The sequence below is a fragment of the Chenopodium album genome, chromosome 10, assembly GCF_948465745.1.
Source record: "Chenopodium album chromosome 10, dcCheAlbu1.1, whole genome shotgun sequence".
NCBI classification, from domain to species: Eukaryota; Viridiplantae; Streptophyta; class Magnoliopsida; order Caryophyllales; family Amaranthaceae; genus Chenopodium; species Chenopodium album.
This window is the reverse complement of record NC_137843.1, coordinates 15,185,557-15,204,907: the sequence shown is the minus strand read 5'-3', so window position 1 is coordinate 15,204,907 and position 19,351 is coordinate 15,185,557. Positions and strand designations below refer to the sequence as shown.

General features: G+C 34.2%; 2 protein-coding genes across 2 annotated transcripts; one reads left to right on the top strand and one right to left on the bottom strand.

Moving 5' to 3' along the window:
• The first annotated feature begins 4,387 nt into the window (after positions 1-4,387).
• LOC145562287 (putative galacturonosyltransferase-like 3) lies at positions 4,388-5,705 on the top strand. Its single transcript, XM_081622511.1, has one exon. It carries the CDS (start codon positions 4,465-4,467, stop codon positions 5,491-5,493), a length of 1,029 nt encoding a protein of 342 aa, XP_081478637.1. The 5' UTR covers positions 4,388-4,464; the 3' UTR covers positions 5,494-5,705.
• A 3,348-nt stretch (positions 5,706-9,053) lies between these two features.
• LOC145564918 (uncharacterized) lies at positions 9,054-11,976 on the bottom strand. Its single transcript, XM_081625075.1, has 2 exons — positions 11,909-11,976; positions 9,054-10,212 (listed from the first exon to the last, which is right to left on the bottom strand). The coding sequence occupies exons 1-2, from the start codon at positions 11,974-11,976 to the stop codon at positions 9,054-9,056; spliced, it is 1,227 nt and encodes a 408-aa protein (XP_081481201.1).
• Between the last annotated feature and the right edge of the window lie 7,375 nt (positions 11,977-19,351).

Sequence of the window (19,351 nt, the reverse complement as noted above, 5' to 3'; positions counted from 1 at the left end):
CATAATGCTTGACACAGTTTCCATTTTCGCCCGCCCCACAATACTTGACACATTATTAAATAAGGAATGAAACCACTAATAAAACAATATGTTTTTTACATTTTGTCTCTCCTCACTACCTCCACCTAACCCCCACTTATTTAAAAATACAAAAGAGAATCTTTTGTCCTCCATCCCCAAAATTTCAACCCTTTTGGTCTAATTTTAGTCTAAAAATGATTGACCCATTTGCATTAAAATACCCATCAATTTACAACAATATTTGTGCAACATTAGCTTCCCCATATAAAATTTTGTTTTTCATATATTTTTAATACTTTATCTCTCTATTTTTTTACAAATCCCATGTAAATTTATCTTTCCAATATATTTTTATTTCTTTTTATTTAAGTTTCTTAATAATCGTGCAATTAACCCAAAAGGGTCGAAGTTTTGGGAATGGAGGGAGTAGTATAAAAAAACAAATGTTTTAAATAGACCCACTTGTAATTTTCTTAAACTACGTGTCAATTCTAAGTCCCAACGTCCCAAGTATTATGGATGGAGTAACCTTTTAATCAGATTAATTGTCACTTGACCTGTTAAAAGAAAACACCTCTCAAAGTTGAAATTATTCTAAATCAGTTGAAAATTGGGATTATTGATATTAAATGACTCAAAGTTGGGATTAATAAATTATATTAGGAATAGTTTAGAGATTCCTTCAAATTGTAAATAGTGTTACTATTTTAAATAAAAAGAAAAAATATTTTTAGATTTTAAATTAATGTTTTCTCTTTTAAATAGGCCCGACTTGGTTTAAAGTCTTTAGACACAAGACTATCAAAATATATTAAACGGGCCTTGCATTAAATATGAAAATCTTGTTGGTGTGGGTTAAACATTTTGAGGAAGAAACTTCTATTGTTCTATCAATCTATTGTCACAATTTTTTGTACGGGTGATAGCCAAGCCACTCAAGTTTGGGTCAATTCTCAGCAACTTTTAAGATTATACTTTTATTTGTACCCCATAAAAATTGAATGGTAAGCAAATTGTTTGCTTTTCAGAGTAAATAGTAAGCAAAATGTATACTTTTCATTTATGTTGATCAATTAAGCTTGCTTTCCAAGAGTAGAAAAAGATGGAGTTTGAGAAATTACAATGCTCAACAAGTTGGTCGTTTAGTTAGGTCAATATGAGTGTAATAACACCATACTGCATTTAAAGCTTGAGTTACTTCATTGCCTTAATGTTATGGAGTATATAATAATAATCGTTATCTCACATTTCTTTGTAAGCAATATAGTTGTTCTCATGGACCACAACAAATCTAATCCCTAAAAGAGAAATGCTTGTTTTTTTTTTGTCAATGCCAAATTTCTTGATAAAAGTCAATTGTGTATTCATGTGGACAAACTTTTTACAAATAAATACTTTGTATTAAATTAAAAATAAATAAAAAGAAAAGCAAAAGAAAAAGAAAAAATTGTTTCTTTGTTCTCAATTAAAAGTCTTTGGTTGTATATAAGGTGAATAGAACACAATATACACTTTTATTGTAAAGTTTGACTGGTTTAAGGTGATTAAAAAATACTCTCTTCGTGTTTTTTTTAAGTGACACACTTTCTTTAAACGGCCGTTTTTTTTTAAATGACACACTTTCTCTTTTAGATCTTCCTTACATTTTAATAATATATGTTCACCCCACTCTCTCTTACTTTATCATTTCTCACTCCTTTCATGGTCCCCACTTCCTCTCACATTCTTTTACTTAATCATTTCTCACTCCTCCAACCTACCCCACTAACATCTTATTTTATTAAGTCAATAAAATCTCCTAAAACTACGTGTCGATCAAAGTGTGTCACTTAAAAAAACACGGAGAGAGTGGATAAAGGTGAATTTTTTGGAAGGACAAAGGGGATACGGAGTATAAGATTTGACCAATTAAAGCTTAGATGTGAAGTTAAATTAAGATGTACAAATACGCTAAAAATACGATCTTTCGAGACGAGACTCCACAATTTATTGCTACTTAGGCTCTGTTCACTTCACCTTAAAAAAAATAATATCTAGTAAAAATAATTTCAGTTCAATAAAATTAATTTTAGTTCAGTAAAAATAAGTTTAGTTCAGCAAAATTAATTTCAGTTCAGTAAAAGCCAGTAAACTTAAAGAAGAAATATAATAGGAAATCATTAAAAATAATTTCAATTCAGCAAATATAACTTCAGTTCAGTAAAATAATTTCAGTTCAGCAAAAATATTTTTAATTCGGTAAAAATAATTTCAGTTCAGCAAAAATAAGGTTCACTGAATTAAAATTTTAATGGTATAAAATATAAAATATATTGAAGAAAAACTAATGTTGTACTCCCTCCGTTTTTTTTATTTATTTTTAATTTTTTATTTTTAATTATATTTGCATCACTTTGGATTGCACAAAGTTTTAAGAAAGTAATATAATATTGTGAGTGGGTGAATAAATTATTGTAGTAAAAGTAAGATGAGGTTCATGAAACAGAAAGTATGTGAGAGATGATAGATATTTTTATTATTTTAGTGGGGATCATGGAAGAAAAAGAAATGATAAAATAAGTTGAATGGGATTTAAAGTAAGAAAGAGAAATGATAAAGTATAGTATAAAGTTACCAAATATAGAAGTGATGCATTTAAAAAAAAAACACCTCAAAAAGGAAAGTGATGCAAATTAAAAAAAAAACGAAGGGAGTATTTTACTGATTCTTCAATAAAAATATATTTGTTGAACTGAAATGTTTTAAAATATATTGAAGAAAAACTAATGTTTTGAGTTTATCAAATCAGTCCTATAGAAAAACTAATGTTTTGACTAACGTCTTAATTGATAAGTAGATATTGGAGAAAAGCTAATGTTTTGAGTTTATCACTACACCGCATATATTTTATATTGTCATCAACAAATAATTAATACTGGTATGTATTAGAAGATTAAAAAAAACTGTAGTTTGCAAACTGTATTTTATCCATTGCATAGTTGCATACATGGATAAAAAAGACGAAGTATAGTGAAGTGATAGTAGGCTAATTTTTTTCTTCTAAGAGCAACTTCAATGGTTGTACCTAGGGAGTTGCTTGCAAAATTAAATTATCCCTAGCTACTAACTTCACCATTGGAGCAAAAAAATGCAATTAGCTTGGCCAAACAAATTAGCTTTGCCAAGCTAATTTGCTTGGAAAAGAACTTGCCAAAATATAGCAAATTAGAATAAATATTTTGTAATATAAAAACGTAAATTAAGGAGGTGGAGTTTATTTAAATAGTAAGCTAATAGCTAACCATTGGAGCTCAAAGTAGCTAAAATGACAATTAGCTTAAAAGGTTATGCGGCATGACAAGCTAATTTGATAATTAGCTTGTCATTGGAGTTGCTCTAACTTTTTTTTTTTTTTTTTTTCCTAAAGAAGTTTGTGTGAATAGTATTTATCCAAATGATGCAATTAGAAAAAGCAGAAGAAATATTAAATTTGAGTTTTTTTTTTTTTTTTTTTTTTGAATGGGATATTACCATATTAGATATGACTATATGAGAATGATACTCCGTATAAAGTTTTTAAAGTATTCGAAAAGAAAGAATATCTAATACTCTATTGATGAAACTGAAAACAAACATTTCCATGGGAAATAGAGTTAAACCTAAAATTTGGCAAAAGAATTCCTAATTTTCTACCAAGGCCAAATAGAAGCATCCCAACTCAATACCATCACTATACTAAATCACGGATCTTAAGAACACTTATTATTTCTTTAATATTCACTCCAGCTTTTCCTCATAAATTCTTCTACAGTACTCCGTCAAATTAATTTCCTACAAAATCCTCCCTTCAGAACAAACTACTCCCTTCATCCCTTTTTTACATTCCTGCTTTTCTTTTTGGGTATTTTAAAATTATATTTCTACTTTCCTTTTTTAGTAAGTAAATTTTTATCAAATATTCCAAATTATCCCTATTTTTCTGTTTTGTAATTAATGTTTTCTCTATTTTCTCACTCTTATTTTCAGAATCCATGTGCATCAATTTAAATGAATATGATTGGTTTTTTTTTTCTACCAAAAAATATTATTAGTCTTTTTTCTTTTTAAAGCATTGATGACATGTGCAGCATTAAATATTATTTTATCTTTGTTTTACTCAAAGACATCAATTAATGTCTTGTAATTTCTATTATACTTTATTTTATTCCAAATTCCTTAATTCCCGTATAATTTTACGAATAAAAATATAAACAACGGACAGAGAGATTATATTCAAGGACCCATCTTTCCAGCCTGGCGCTCTTCCATTTAACAACAACAATATCACTCTCCTTGACCCCACCTCTCCTCAACTCCACCGATTATATTCATTGTTTTTTCCACTCATCCAAGACAAATTTAACAATTTCCCATCAAATTAAAATACACCAAAATCTCCTCCCAATATCCTATCCCACCACCACAATGCCACTCCCCCTCTCACTCACCCTCCTCTTCCTCCTCACTCTCCTCACCCTCGGCTTCGCGGCCGATATCCCTCGGTTCCGCGAAGCCCCAGCGTTCCGTAACGGTGCAAACTGCGCCGTTGCGGGAACACAGGGTTCAACTATCCACATTGCCATGACCCTCGATACAACATACCTCCGCGGCTCAATAGCCGCGGTATTCTCCGTGCTACGCCATTCGGCTTGCCCAGAAAACATCGCATTTCATTTTTTAACCTCTTCCCGCCACTTCCATAACCTCAACCGTACCATCACCTCTACTTTCCCTTCTCTCTCAGTCTCTCTCCTCCACTTCGACCCTCTCCTCGTCCGCGGCAAAATCTCCACCTCTGTCCGCCGCGCATTGGATCAACCTCTCAATTACGCGCGCATCTACCTCGCTGAACTCCTCCCGAACTCCGTCGATCGCGTGATTTATCTCGATTCCGATCTCATTGTCGTAGACGACGTTTCCAATCTCTGGAACATCGATCTTCGAGCCCACGTACTCGGTGCTCCAGAATACTGTCACGCTAACTTCACCAGCTACTTCACCCCGAAATTCTGGACCACCTCAGAACTCTCTAGAACCTTCCAGAAACGAGAGCGACAACCCTGCTACTTCAACACCGGGGTTATGGTAATCGATGTAAACAAATGGAGAATAGGTGGGTTTACTTCGAAACTCGAAAACTGGATGAGATTGCAAAAACGACACCGTATTTACCAACTGGGTTCATTACCGCCATTTTTGCTTGTTTTTGGAGGTGAAGTTCAGAGAATTGAACATCGATGGAATCAACATGGATTAGGGGGTGATAATATTAGAGGGTTATGTAGAGATTTACATCCTGGGCCAGTTAGTTTGTTACATTGGAGTGGTAAGGGTAAACCTTGGCTTAGAATTGATTCTAATCGTCCTTGTCCTTTGGATAGTCTTTGGGCCCCTTATGATCTTCTCTATTCCCCACCGTCGTCGTCAGCCGCGGTGTTGCTTTCCGACGGATGAGGGTTATTAAATTATTGGGTGGTTCAAGATCATCACTCCCCGTGTATGCGTGTACATTATTAGTTTTTGTAATTATTATTGATAAGATCGACTGGTACAATTTGATTGCTACCGCTCTAATTTTAAATATTTTTGTTAGGTGGGATATATTCAAAATTTAGTAAACTCCGACTAATTTAAAATCAAACCGTGTTAGGTCCTATATGGAAAAATTTAAATTTCTCCCATGTTGATGTTGGTAAGACGGAATAACTATCTTATCAGTCGATTTAAGCATGTCGAGGTATGATCGAATGGCTAATTTAATTTCGAGGTTGCCCCTTAATTAAAAAAAATGGTTACAAGCTGTTTATAATAAGATGATCATGCTACAAGGCTACAAGTGTATACTAGCAAGAGCTAAATGATGACAATGGTAGTAAAAAATAATAGGATCACTCGGACATAGAGATTAGATAGTAAAGATGCATGTGAAATTTTGTTGGCAGTTTGTTAACGTGGAGAAATATTGTTGATAGGCTAGAGATAGTGTTGATTCTGTTGAAATTATTTATTTGGGCCTTTAATTTTTAATCTATTCACTGTGAAGTCACAGATTTACAGGTGGTGGTGGTAGTTGTAGCTTTGTAGATTTATATAGTTCGTATTGTAATTGTTCGATTTTAAATGTTGTTTTTGTTTTGATTTTTTCGTCTCATAAAAGCTTTCAACTTGGAAAATCTTTGTAAGAATGAAGGGAGCTGAGTATAGGTTAAGAAATGTGGGAGATTTTTGAGCAAAAAGTTTTAGATGCTTGGTTAGGAGATTATTGTGGTGTAATCATTAACAAGAGTAATGATTAATGGAGATTTATTGGATGCTAATCTAATGTACACTTTCAATGTTGATCTGCTTTATTAGAAATTGTAAATTGGAGGTGCGTCAACTTTTGTTGTTTCATGTTTGGATATAGATTCTATTGATTAAAAACAATTACGTGGGCTAATTAAAATGCAAAGTTTAGCACTATGTGATACTTAAATTAAGAATACAATCATATAGAAAACAATACTAGTGTTTCTTAAGCTACTTTTCTCATCTGAGTCACTTCTATACTATAATGCTTATACATTTCTTTTTGTTCATTCTTTGTTTCAAAACTGTGTGATAAGTTATTTAGCGTATGTCTATGATTGATTATACAGTTATATCTAAAGTCTTGTTCACTTCATGCATTCAACCTAGGTATAATAAGTTTCAATCAGTACAATCGGTTCTGGTATGTGTAGATTAGTTGTAGCCGATAACTAACCTTGTGTAATAAATACTACCTCCGTTACACATTAAGTGCAACATTTGCCAAATAAGGATGCTACACATTAAGTGCAACAAAGTGAAATTTTCCTAATATAGTAAAATTTTTCTGGTGAAATTACAATTTTGCCCTTACTTAATTTTTTAAAACACAATTAACACAAATTCACAGATTTGATTAGAATCCATTCCTTAGTTAATTTATCAAATGACTCCCACCAAAATCAAAACACAACCCTCCCAACTACCCACATTTAATTCAATCAATTCACATTAAAACAACTCCCACCTTCATCATTCATCTTCAAAATCCAGAAACCCTAACCACAACCATACGCCCCTCTTTCTCTCTCTTCCATCCATCTTTCTCTTCCATTCGGTTTTCCTAAGTTGCTTTTCTGATCAGATCTGACTGGAGCCAACTCTGTTTCTTTTCAAGGTTTGAGAAATTTCTCATATCTACACTTGAGTCCCTATAAATGGCTGATTTAACCCCTTTACACGATGCGTTTTTCACTTGTGATGATGAAGACGAACTTGAGGTTCTTGATGAGCTTATTGCTTATCTTGAGGATGATTTTCCTTGGCCTTTTCAATTTTACAGATCCGGTGAAGCTAGGGAGGCGTTGTCTGACCATTCTTTCAAATGTCTGGGAAGGATCCTTAATACTATTCAGATGGCAAAAGGTGAAGATCCTGTGGTGGATTTGGAAGAGAACTACCATTCTAGGGTTCCAATTGTCAAACCGACTAGACCCACCTTTAAACCACGAAGGTTAGATAGAGCTACAATTATGTGGAGGATAAGTGGGAAGCGGGTGAAAATTTCTGATGCGGATGAAAGGGAAAACGGGAAGGAGGGAGGTTCAGATGGAAAGGGAGGGGGAAAACACGGGGGAAAGGGGAAGGAGACGAAGAAAGGGGGAAAGGGTGGGGTAAAAGAAAAGGGAAAGGGGGTGGAAAACAAGCAGAACGAGTGTGTTGAAGAGGAGGAGTACTATGGTTTTACAATGAAAAATCCCCCAACCAAAATGATCTTCCCTTCTGAAAAAGCAAAAGATGGCAACAAAAGGATCAGATCTGGGATTGTGGTTGATGAGGACCAAATTGATCCAGCATTCCTCGATTTTCTGAAGTATCTTGATCGGAAATTTCACCCTTCTCAGTGAATGGGAAGCGTATAATTTTCTTTACCTTAATTTAATTTCTGTTTCTGACTATATGAGTCCCTTTGTTGCTTGAAATCTATGCTTTGGTTGCTATATTCTTCAATACATGTTTTGCTTTATTGTTATTGCTATTGCTACAATGAGATCATCTTGCTATGAGTCTCAATTGTGATGATTTTGGATGTTGCTCCTATTTTGTATATGGTTGGCTATTCTGGTTAATATTGTGAATATGGTTGGATTTTCTGGTTGATTTTGTGGATATGGTTGGCTATTCTTGTTGATATTGTGAATATGGTTGGCTATTCTGTTTGATATTGTGTCTATGGTTGGCTTTTCTGTTTGACATTGTGAATATGGTTGCCTTTTCTGGTTTTTATTGTGAATATGGTTGGCTTTTCTGATATTGTGGATATGGTTGCCTTTTCTGGTTGATATTTTGAATGTCTCCGAGTCCCTTAGTTAACAAATTTGGAGAAGGTGGTTGATGAATGATGCATGTTGCCTTGTATGCATGTGTTTCATTGAATTATTGAATTAGGGAGGTCATTGTAATGCATGTCAGTCCTACTTTGGTTGATTGATCTCAGTGATACTAAGTTGAGAGATCAGTTTAGTCTAAACTTCTAGATGATGAAGGGACTCAATTGACAGAATGGTTCATGTGTTTGATTTTGCTCCATTAAATTGTGTATCATTTGATGTTTGAGGTAACAAACCATGAATCATGTACTGAAAAAAAAAATTACCTTATGATGGAATCCTTTAAAAAAAAAAGGCACACACACACAGAATCAGATTAAACATCAAGGAGTCCCTACTTGATTGCCTTACATGCCTTTAGTTTAATTACACACAAAAGATGGCATAACCACATAGCCATTTTTACTAAGGGGCCCTAGACTAATTACATTCACAAAATGTGGTTAAATGTAGCAATCAACAAATGTTACAACATGTAATCAACTTGATTGCCTGCCTTGCCTTTTCTTAACTGTACATACAAAAGGGCATAAACACATAACCACATTGTAAGGAGTCCCTATAACTATTACCTGCACAAAATGTGGTTCAAAATGGCAATCTCTACTGCTGCATTCAGTTTGCATCCACTTCATTCCCTGCTTCTTGTTCTGCATTTGTTTCATTTGGTCGATTAGCTGGCCTGAACCTGTGACTAAGATATTGCACTACATCCTCTACAATTTGCTTGTCGACTGCAACATTTCTGGGCAAAATGCCTGCATTTTCCAACCTTTGCTTTGCCATGTGTGGAGGTGTGAAGTTGTTTCCCCCCTTATGTTGAAGAATCTTAAGCATAACCTTTTGTAAAGTCAGCCAACTGTTTCTATTCACAATAGGGTCAAACTCATCGTATGCATTATGAACTTCCATAATTAACTCAGACAAATTAGTTGGGAAAGTTTGATATTGCAGTGACTGAATTGACCTGAATAGGCCTAAGTCTAAGACATTGAGATCAGGGGATTGGGCTGGTTGATATATCATTTGGATGCTGAGGCCCCTTTGGGTTGCTGCTGCTACAAACTTTGGATCTGTTGGTATTTTGTGTGGTCTAGCGTTGTCCCATTGAATGTACACATTCCTGCCTAATTGTCTTGGCCACTTCTCTAGAATAGCTGGAATGACTTTGTTCAAAAGCATATCTTTGATGATTTCTTTTATGACATGTTGATGTGCTTTTGTTTCCATTGTTCCAGCTTGCCTGTTCTTGCTACTTTTTTTAGCTATTTGCTCATACACAAATAGGAAAATCCCATACTTCCCATCATGAATAATTCTGCCTTGTTCATCTTGAAGTACTCTGCCAATGAGTCCCATGAACATGCCTTTCACTTTGAACCTTCTACTTTGTTGGCATCTGTATGGATCTTCTTCTAGTGGACAAAGATAAAACTTCCTTGTCTCCGGGTTTAAATAAAACCATTTTTCATCGATATGAATGACATTATTCATATCAACAAATCTGGGATTTTTTGTTGGTGTTCCAAGGATGATATGGGATAAAACCCAATTCATCCTTGCAATCTTGTGATCTGGAGTGAGGGCTGGATGATTGTTGCTTGAATGAGGCCTTAATTTGCCCTGTTTAATCAACCTATGAAGTGTGACATGTGAAATTCCCAAAGCAGCCGCGTAACTTCTTTCGGTTGTCCTCAACCTTAGTGGGACTGACTGTAGCAGTGCATCTGGCCATTCTTTTGGTTTTGGACCTACCCTCCCCAATTTCTTTGTCCTGACATCAATCACCTCTCCATTTTATCTCTGTTTCTGCATTTCCTTAAACACTCGATTGACTGTTGATATGTGAATGATATGTCTATTTTATATAGTATTTTACCCCCGTCCCTTGGTCATAATTAGTAGTGTTTTTGGCTCTTTAGAGCCACTTTTATTACTAATATGTGTTTTCTAGTGTTTTCGTAGTTTTGGTTGAGTTTTGTATGGAATTGCACCTTTGGAGCATTTTCCCGGGATTTTATGGAGCAACTACGAGCATTGGAGGAGCACGACCATCTTTCATAGCCCAAGATCGGTTAGAGTAATCAAGCCGGTGAATAAGGGCTCGACTTGTGTGAAGACGAGGCATTTGGACCGAATGATTTAAGCCCCAAAGAGGATATTTGGTTCGGGCCAAGTTACGAGCCCAAACGAGGAGTCCAAGCGGCCCAAAGGTTTCCGCCCGATGGTCCGCCCGATGATCCGCCCGATGATCCGCCCGATAGCGCGCCCGATCGGGCAAAGAAGACATATATCGCAGCAGCCCTTCGTCCGATCAAAAAGGCGCGCCCGATCGGGCCGTGCCTCGCCCGATCGGGCGCGTGTTTCTGGAGGACGTTTTAAGCGTCGTTTAATTTGTTTTAACTTAGGATTTTCTAGCTTAGTATAAATACGCTTTTGTTAAGCGAATTTAGGGGGGAGTTCTTTTCTCCCTTCCCTTACTCTCTCTTTTCTCTCTCTAACTTTTTTCTTTCTCTCTTCTCTTAAACTCTTAGTATTATTTTCTCTCTCTACAACTCTTGTTCCTTTTAACTTTGGTAACGATTTCTTCTCTTTTAATCTCAGTTATTTATTTTATTTCTTTACTCTATCATGACTACTTTTATTGCTTCGTTTAGTTTAGATTTAATTATGTCCGAGTAGTTTAATTCTAGGGTTTATGGGGATCCATAATTAATATGAAGGGATAATTTGTTATTGTTGATTATTGATATTGCATGATAATTTCTTATTGAATTGTTTTAATTCTTTACAATTAGATTATGAATCGAGCAGATGTAATTTGATTGTAAAAGTATAGCAATATTGAATTGATGAATCGAGCAGATGTTAATTTGATACTAAAGGCTATTTTCAATAGGAACTTAGATCTAGTAAATTGCGAGAGCCTGTTAGATCTATGTTGATTAATAAATTGCGAGAGCCTGTTAATCATGTTATTTGTGCAATGTTGATTATTGATTGTTATGTTTTATCCCGGAATATTAATTATTGGTGAACCTGTGACCCTAGGCCTTCTTATTATTGTTTTTCTCCCTGAACTTGATCTTCGTAGTTTAATTCCTTTTTACAACAACAATTTGGTTACTTTAATAATTTAGATTACATTAATTAATTAGGAGTAGAAAGACCAGTTTCCCTGTGGATTCAACCCTACTTCCCTATCTACTTTAGTTAGAGGACTTAGGTATTACTTTTGGTTAGGGGATACGACTTTACCCTGTCAGTGAACATGAAACTTTCTTGCTATTTTTGATTGTGCACCACGAGGTAAGTTGTCCTCCTCCTGTAGCATAGCTAGAAGATGATCAACAATTCCCCTTCTTTAGTCGAGAGTTAATTGTTTTCTGCAAATCATTAGTTGGCCATGTTGATTTTCTTCATCTGTTTCTGTTTCATAACCCTCTTCATCCGTTTCCATATCATCATACTCTTGATTTTCTTCATCGATTAACATTTGTTCAATACCCCAAAAGCCATCATCACTGACCTCTTCCATTGCTTGCTGTTTTGTTGTTGTTGTTGTTGTTGTTGTTGTTGTTGTTGTTTTGTTTTCAGTTTTTTTTGACAAAGCAGAAGGAACCTGAAGTAGGATTTTAAGATGCTTATGATGATTGCTGATGAAGCTGATCTTGAATGCTGCTGTAGGATTTTTTTTTTGGTATATTTTAGGGAAAAAAAAACTTGGTCTGTAATTTAATCTAACTCATGGTGACTGGTTATGTAATGGAAGTATAGAACAATGAACATGGTATGTGGCTGCCTCTTTATAAAGGGGGTTGCCTTTTGGAAGAAAGAAGGAAATAATTTTAAACTTTCAAATTCAATTTGAAATTTTGCTGAAAAGTGGGGCGGGAAATCTTTTCCCCCAAATTTTTTGGCAGAATTATTAAAAGTAAACCAAAGAAAAACGGGACCCAACTTTCTCTCTCCTCAACCTAATCACATGCACTTATGTTATTTAATCACCCTTTTCATTTTTTTTCTTGGGAAATGTGCACACCCCTTTGTTGCACTTAATGTGTAACGGAGGTAGTATCACAAGAGTAAAAACAAATAAAAAAAAGGTAGGTAACAAAATTCGTTTATAATTAACAAGTAAATATCATTTTAAATTAGTACTCTGATGATTAACTTTTAATCGCTAATATTCAAGGGTAATGATATATATAGCCCTTAGGGCTATGTATAAGCATTAAATACATTTCCTAAAATGGAATTAAGTTGGGAATTCATGACAAAATCACGCGCAAATCGGTGTGATTAATGTAAATTTATCCTTAATATTCCTTTTTTAGCTCCTTATACATATCCCTAAGGGTTATGTTTATCATTTTTCAATATTCAATTATGATTAATAAATATTTCACTACATCATTAAAAGTTAAGTGAATTGAATAGGACCTTCAAACTACGGTGATGGATATCCGAGCATATCTCTAAATGAGATAACACTTATGAATAGTGCGTAGGCAATTATACCCTCTAAAATATATATTTACTTAATTGCTCTCAATTATGTTAATTAGCTTTTTTTTTTCAAACTCTTAAAGTAATGTATGGATATTTATGCCCCTATAAATATTTGTTTACATATTTTCCCTCATTAATGGTACTAACAACTAAAGTTATAATGTAAGGCCAAATCGAAAGAACTTTCCAATATTATTAGCTATGGCGCGCACATCGCTTGCGTTAGCCACCCTACTAACATAAAGAATTGAGATTTTAAAATTTATGTTAACTAAAAGAGTTAAGTATAAAACAAGGGACTCAATTCTTGCAAAATGTGGGGAAAGGGGACTCTATTTATTTTATAGAGAGAAAATGGACTGGGCTAGAATGGGTTTGGGTTTTCGGTGGGTTCTAACTAAATAAGGGAAAGAATTGAGTCCCCTTGGTTAAAGAATTGAGTCCCCTTGGTCAACTAAAAAAAAGGAGTATGTTTTTTTTGTTTTGTTTTTTTTTTTTTTCTGGTAAATATTTTAATTTAAGACCAACAAAAAAAAAAGAGTTCCTTCCTCTTTTTGGAACAAAAATAAAGCATAAAATTACAATACTTTGAATGTTTATTTTCTTCATCATCTTCATTACATTCTCGACCTTCTAACTCCACATTTCTCTTTAATTAAAATCATGACCATCTCATAAACTAACTCTGACTCACGTGGACTGTTAACCAACCTACCACCTAATATAATCACACCCATCCACTTGTTTATAGTTTGGGCATATTAGAAATCTCATAAAAGGATGCTTGACTTTCTTAGAAACTCTCCTTAATGACCTTCTGTTGCAATATACACTAGGCTTATCGATAATTTTTTTTTATTTATTTTTTTTTTTAAAAAAAAATTAGGGCCCTACAAGCCTTCACTAAAATTACGATGTGTGCTTCTACTACAAATGCAAGACAAATAAGCTACAAACCAGATAGATGAAGAACATTAAAAAATTATTGAAAGAATTTTTTTTTTTTTTTGGATAACAAACATTAAAAAAATTTCAAGAACAAAGCTTTTGTATTGTTGTTGTACTTTCTTAATTTCAAACAGCCATATTTTCAAAACAATCAGCAGAAATTATTAATGAAGGGATTGAATTTGTCTGGTAATATAATCAAGGCAATACTGAGGGGACTTAATTCTTCTTGGGTTAAAGGTGAGTTAAGTCACCTGAAAATACCCCATAACACCAGAAATTTAACCCTAGTCCTCTTTTCCTCTATAAAATAAATAGAGTCCCTTTTTTCCACATTTTGCAAGAATTGAGTCCCCTGTATTATACTTAACTCTAACTAAAAAGATTATGGTACAAATTCAAAGAAACAAAATAATATAGAAATTGGTACCTTTTCAAAGACTGAAATTTATAGATACTTCGTATATAAATAACAAACTCTGGCAAGTCTGTCAATACAAGTAGCTACTATACCCAAGTTCATTTTCATAATAGTTTAAAACAACACCCACAAATAACCCACTTATTGATGTTACCAAAATTATATATATATATATATATATATATATATATATATATATATATATATATATATATATATATATATATATATATATATATATTCAAATGAGAAGTTCCTTAAAATGAGAAGGATTTTATGTGCATAATTTTTGTATTAAATGTGCATATTTTTCGAACTAAATGTGCAAAACTAATTTAACTCCAACATGTCGTGCATAAATATTGAATTTAATGTGCATAAATTTGTGTACTCCGTATTTCCAGACTATCATATACTTGTACCATGTCGTTCTTAATCAACGCTTGTACGGCTATACGACATGAAGTACTAGTTTGTGTTCTTATTTTTTTCAACCATATGTGCATATTCTCATAATTGAATGTGCATTATTTTTATATAGAATATGCATAATAGTTATATGTGCATGTATTATGTTTGACCAAAAAAGTATATAATAAACAATGAGAACTTATCTTGAGCAGAACCTGCAAGTTTGATATACGAACAAGCAAAATTAATAATTTCATAAAAAATGTCCACCACTACCTATTTCACACATAGATTGATTCACTTATATTCTTGTTACATTATGTTGACCCTTATGAGATTTTGATGATAATGTCTATAATTGAGAAAACTTCCATCTAATAAGGATTTTCTAGTGTTGTGATGTTTGCAGGTCAAGTAAATTATGGGAGTTGAAGTAGGAACTGAAACAGAGGAACTTTAGAAGATCCAGGATAACAAGTAAAGTCAGAAGAAGAGTTCAAAAAAAGAAGTTCTGAATTCACCTAATAGAACTACAAGGAGTTCCTAAACAGGAACTTATCAACGGGTTGTAACGACCTGGTTCCAGTGTAATGCTGGAGCACAACCTCAACAATCAAGGACCAGTACAGAGCTTGAGATATCAATCGAAAAAGATGGACTTCATAACTTAGGTTGTATTAAAGATAAGTTTGTTTTTGTAGGTTGATGTAAATATATATCTGGTTGTTATACATGGAACTTATTAGAAATCGGAGAAAGCTTGGCAAACTAAGTAATTTGTAAAACATAAGTTTAGATTTATGAAAAAGTATTTTATTTGATTTTATCTTTTAAAATTTGGTTTAATTGGTTTTATCTTTTTCATAAAACCTTATCTTTTAAATAAAACGAATTTCACTGGAAAAAGGTTTTCTTAAAAACGAAATTAAATCTGTTTAGTTTCAGTTTTGAAATGATAAGAATGAATTTCTGTTTAAACTTATCGTTTTACCTAAATCCTACCTTGTGAGCTGAGGAACTTCTATAAATATAGAAGTGATACAGTGAAGTAAAGTGAGAGGTTTAAGCGTGAAAACCACTTAGTGCTTAAGAGTAAGTTTGCCAAAAGGTTTAAGCTTTATCATTTTGATTTTGGGTTTCATGTGTAGCTTTCCATTTTATATATTAGAGTGAGTCTTTGTGTTGTAATTGGTTTGGGGCGTTTGTGAATTCTTGACAATTTACGTTTGAGTTAGGAGTTTGAATTCTCTAAAATTCGTATGTGTTTAGGAGTTTGAAAGTCTCTAAAATTTGAGTGGTAGCTGTGAGAGCACAGTGAGTGAGCTTTAAGTATGAAGTCGAGTGTAGGCACTCAGGGAGTGTTGAGTGAACCTAAGTGGGACTTAGGTTGGGTAGGATAGGGTCCTATCAGATAGCAAGTGTCCGTGGTGGAACTTGTGAGAAAGGTCTGTAATAATAGGTTGTACTAGGAGACTTGCCTATTATAGTGGAGTTTGTTTTGCAAATCCCGAGAAGGGTCAAGATTTTACTTCCAGTTAGGTCCTGGAAGGTTTCCTCATAAAATCTTGTTGTGTTCTTTAAGTTCCTTTTATGTTTTGTCTTTAAATTCCGCAAAAGTTTACCTAATTGGAACCTACTACTATTCACCCCCTCTCATAGTAGTTCATCTAAACTAACAATTGGTTCCTTGTAGAGTAAGTTCTCACGAAAATACAAGAAACCTTGTAGAGTAAGTTCTTGGAGAGATGAATGCACATGAGAAACTTGAAGAAGGGTACTCGACCCAAAGACCACCAATGTTCAATGGCAAATTCTATTCTTACTAGAAGAATAGAACGGAAATCTTCATCAAAGCTGAAAACTACCAAGTATGGAGAGTTATTGAATCTGGTGACTTCGAGGTAACAAAAACCAATGAGAACAAAGAGGTAATCTCTAAACCACTGTCTTAATTTGAAAAAGAAGATTATGAAAAATTTGAGCTAAATGCTCAAGCAGTGAAAATCTTGCATTGTGGACTAGGACCTCGTGAGCACAACAGAATCATGGATTGTAAGTCCGCAAAGAAGATTTGGGATTTATTACAAATAACACATGAAGGAACGAGTGAAGTTAAACGTTCCAAAATTGACTTACGGATGTCAAAATATGAAAGATTTGAAATGCTACACAAGGAATCCATTCAGGATATGTTCATAAGATTTACTAACATTGTCAATGAGTTAGAATCTTTAGGTAGGTCCATACCCATTGATGAACAGGTAAGAAAAGTACTCAGAAGTCTTCCTTAAGATGAGAGGTGGAGATCCAAGGTAACTACTCTACAGGAATCCAAGGATTTCACCAAGTTCAACCTTGAACAACTCAATGGATCCCTGCTCACTCATGAACTTTACCTTGGAGCAAATACTGAAAGTTTCAAGAGTAAAAGCCTTGCTCTAAAGGCTTATGAATCAAGAGACTCAGAAGACAATGATGTTGAAACAACCATGCTTGTCCAAAAGTTCAGGAGGATACTGGGGAAGAGAGGAGACAGGAGCAGACGAGGACAATCAAGTTCCAAGGAGATCAAATGTTACGGATGTGGTTCCAAGGAACATCTCATCATAGACTGTCCTCAGGCTAAGGAGGATGAGAAATCCAAATACAAAGGGAAGGAGCAAAACAAGTTCTATAAATCATTGTTCTCCAAGGAAGATGTCAGAAAAGCCATGATGGCTGCATGGGGAAATTCTGATTCAGAAGATGAAGAAGAAGGAGAACCCGTGGAAGAAACAACCAACTTATGTTTGATGGCTAAAATTGACAATGAAGCTCATCTAAAGGAACTTGAATCTGAGGTATGTTATGATTATAGACAACTTAAAAATTTGAATAAAGGAAATCTTATGGACATTATTATGGAACTTCAAAATGACTGTATTGAATTAAATAGATCAAAGTTCCAAACTGATCAAGCTTTAAAAATCCACAAAGAACATAGTGAATGGGTTGATAATATGAAAACTGATGTTCAGACTAGATTTTTCGATTTATATGATAAAAATGTCCTTCTAAAAGAACAAGTTGAAAAACTAAAACATGATAACATTATGTTAAATGTAGAGCTAGCTCAGCTGAAACTTGGAATTGACTCTCCTGATTCTGAAGTTCCTTACACAAACCAACTTCCAAATTTTGAGAAACTGAAATCAGACTTGGAAGAAGTAAAAATGAAAAATCAAACTTTGGAGGAGGAACTTGCAAAAACTAGGAAAGGAAAGGAAGTTATCAATGAAGGAATTCCATCCTGGATAGCTAATGCTCCGCACAAACACAAGGAAGGACTAGGATATAAAAAGAAGTCTAGAAAAGACAAGAAATATGTAGATCTGCCCAGTAAAAAATTATGTCACTTCTGTGGTCTTACTAGACATCTTCGAGGTGCATGTCCTAAAAGAATTAAAGATACTCTTAAGAATACTGACCATGCTGAACAGGTTTGGATGAAGAAATCTGACTCTTCCTCCAAAACAATGGAACCCAAGGAAACCTAGGTTCCAGAAACTAACGCTTAGTTTTCATGCAGGTTCCAGTGAGGGGGAACAACACTTGGTACCTCGACAATGGTTGTTCTAAGCATATGACTGGAGACAAATCTAAATTTCTCTCACGGGATGCCTACTACGGAGGAACTGTGACTTTTGGAGATAACAAGAAAGGTGAAATTATTGCTATTGGAAAAATAGGAAGGTCAAGTTCCCATGCTATAGAAAATGTTTTTTTTAATTGAGGGTCTTAAACACAATTTGTTAAGCATTTCTCAATTATGTGATAAAGGTAACGCAGTTAGCTTTACTTTTAATATATGTAGAATCATCAACAATGACACTAACAGAATTATACTTGAAGGAACTCGAAAATGGAACACATATGTTGTGGATCTCAATGAAGTTCCAAGCAGTAGCTTAACCCGTCTTAGTGTCATTGAGGATGATCCCCTATTTTGGCACAAACGCTTTGGCCATGCTAGTTTCTCTTTACTTGATAAACTTAGATCAAAAGGACTTATGGAAGGACTTCCATCCATCAAGTTCCTGAAAGATAAAATCTGTAGTGCATGTGTTAAAGGTAAGCAGACTTGAATATCTTTTAAATCTAAGAATATGATAAGTACCACAAAACCATTGGAACTTATACACATGGATTTGTGTGGTCTTGTGAGGATACAAAGCAGAAGTGGCAAAAGGTATGTAATGGTTATTGTAGATGATTTTTCTAGATTCACCCGGGTTTTCTTTCTTGTAAGCAAAGATGAAACGTTTGATGAGTTTGTTGCTTTTGTCAAGAAAGAACAGAGAAGAACAGGTTGCCAACTAGTTCATCTGAGATTAGATCATGGAACTGAGTTCGAGAACTCCAAGTTTGATGAGTTCTGCAAGGAATATGGAATGGATCATAACTTCTCAGCCCCTAGAACGCCACAACAAAATGGAGTGGTTGAACGGAATAATAGGAGCCTTGAAGATATGGCAAGAACTATGCTAATTTCCAGTGGACTGCCTAGGAACTTCTGGGCTGAAGCAATAAACACAGCTTGTTATATATTAAATAGGGTCTCTGTTCGAGCAGTAACCAACAA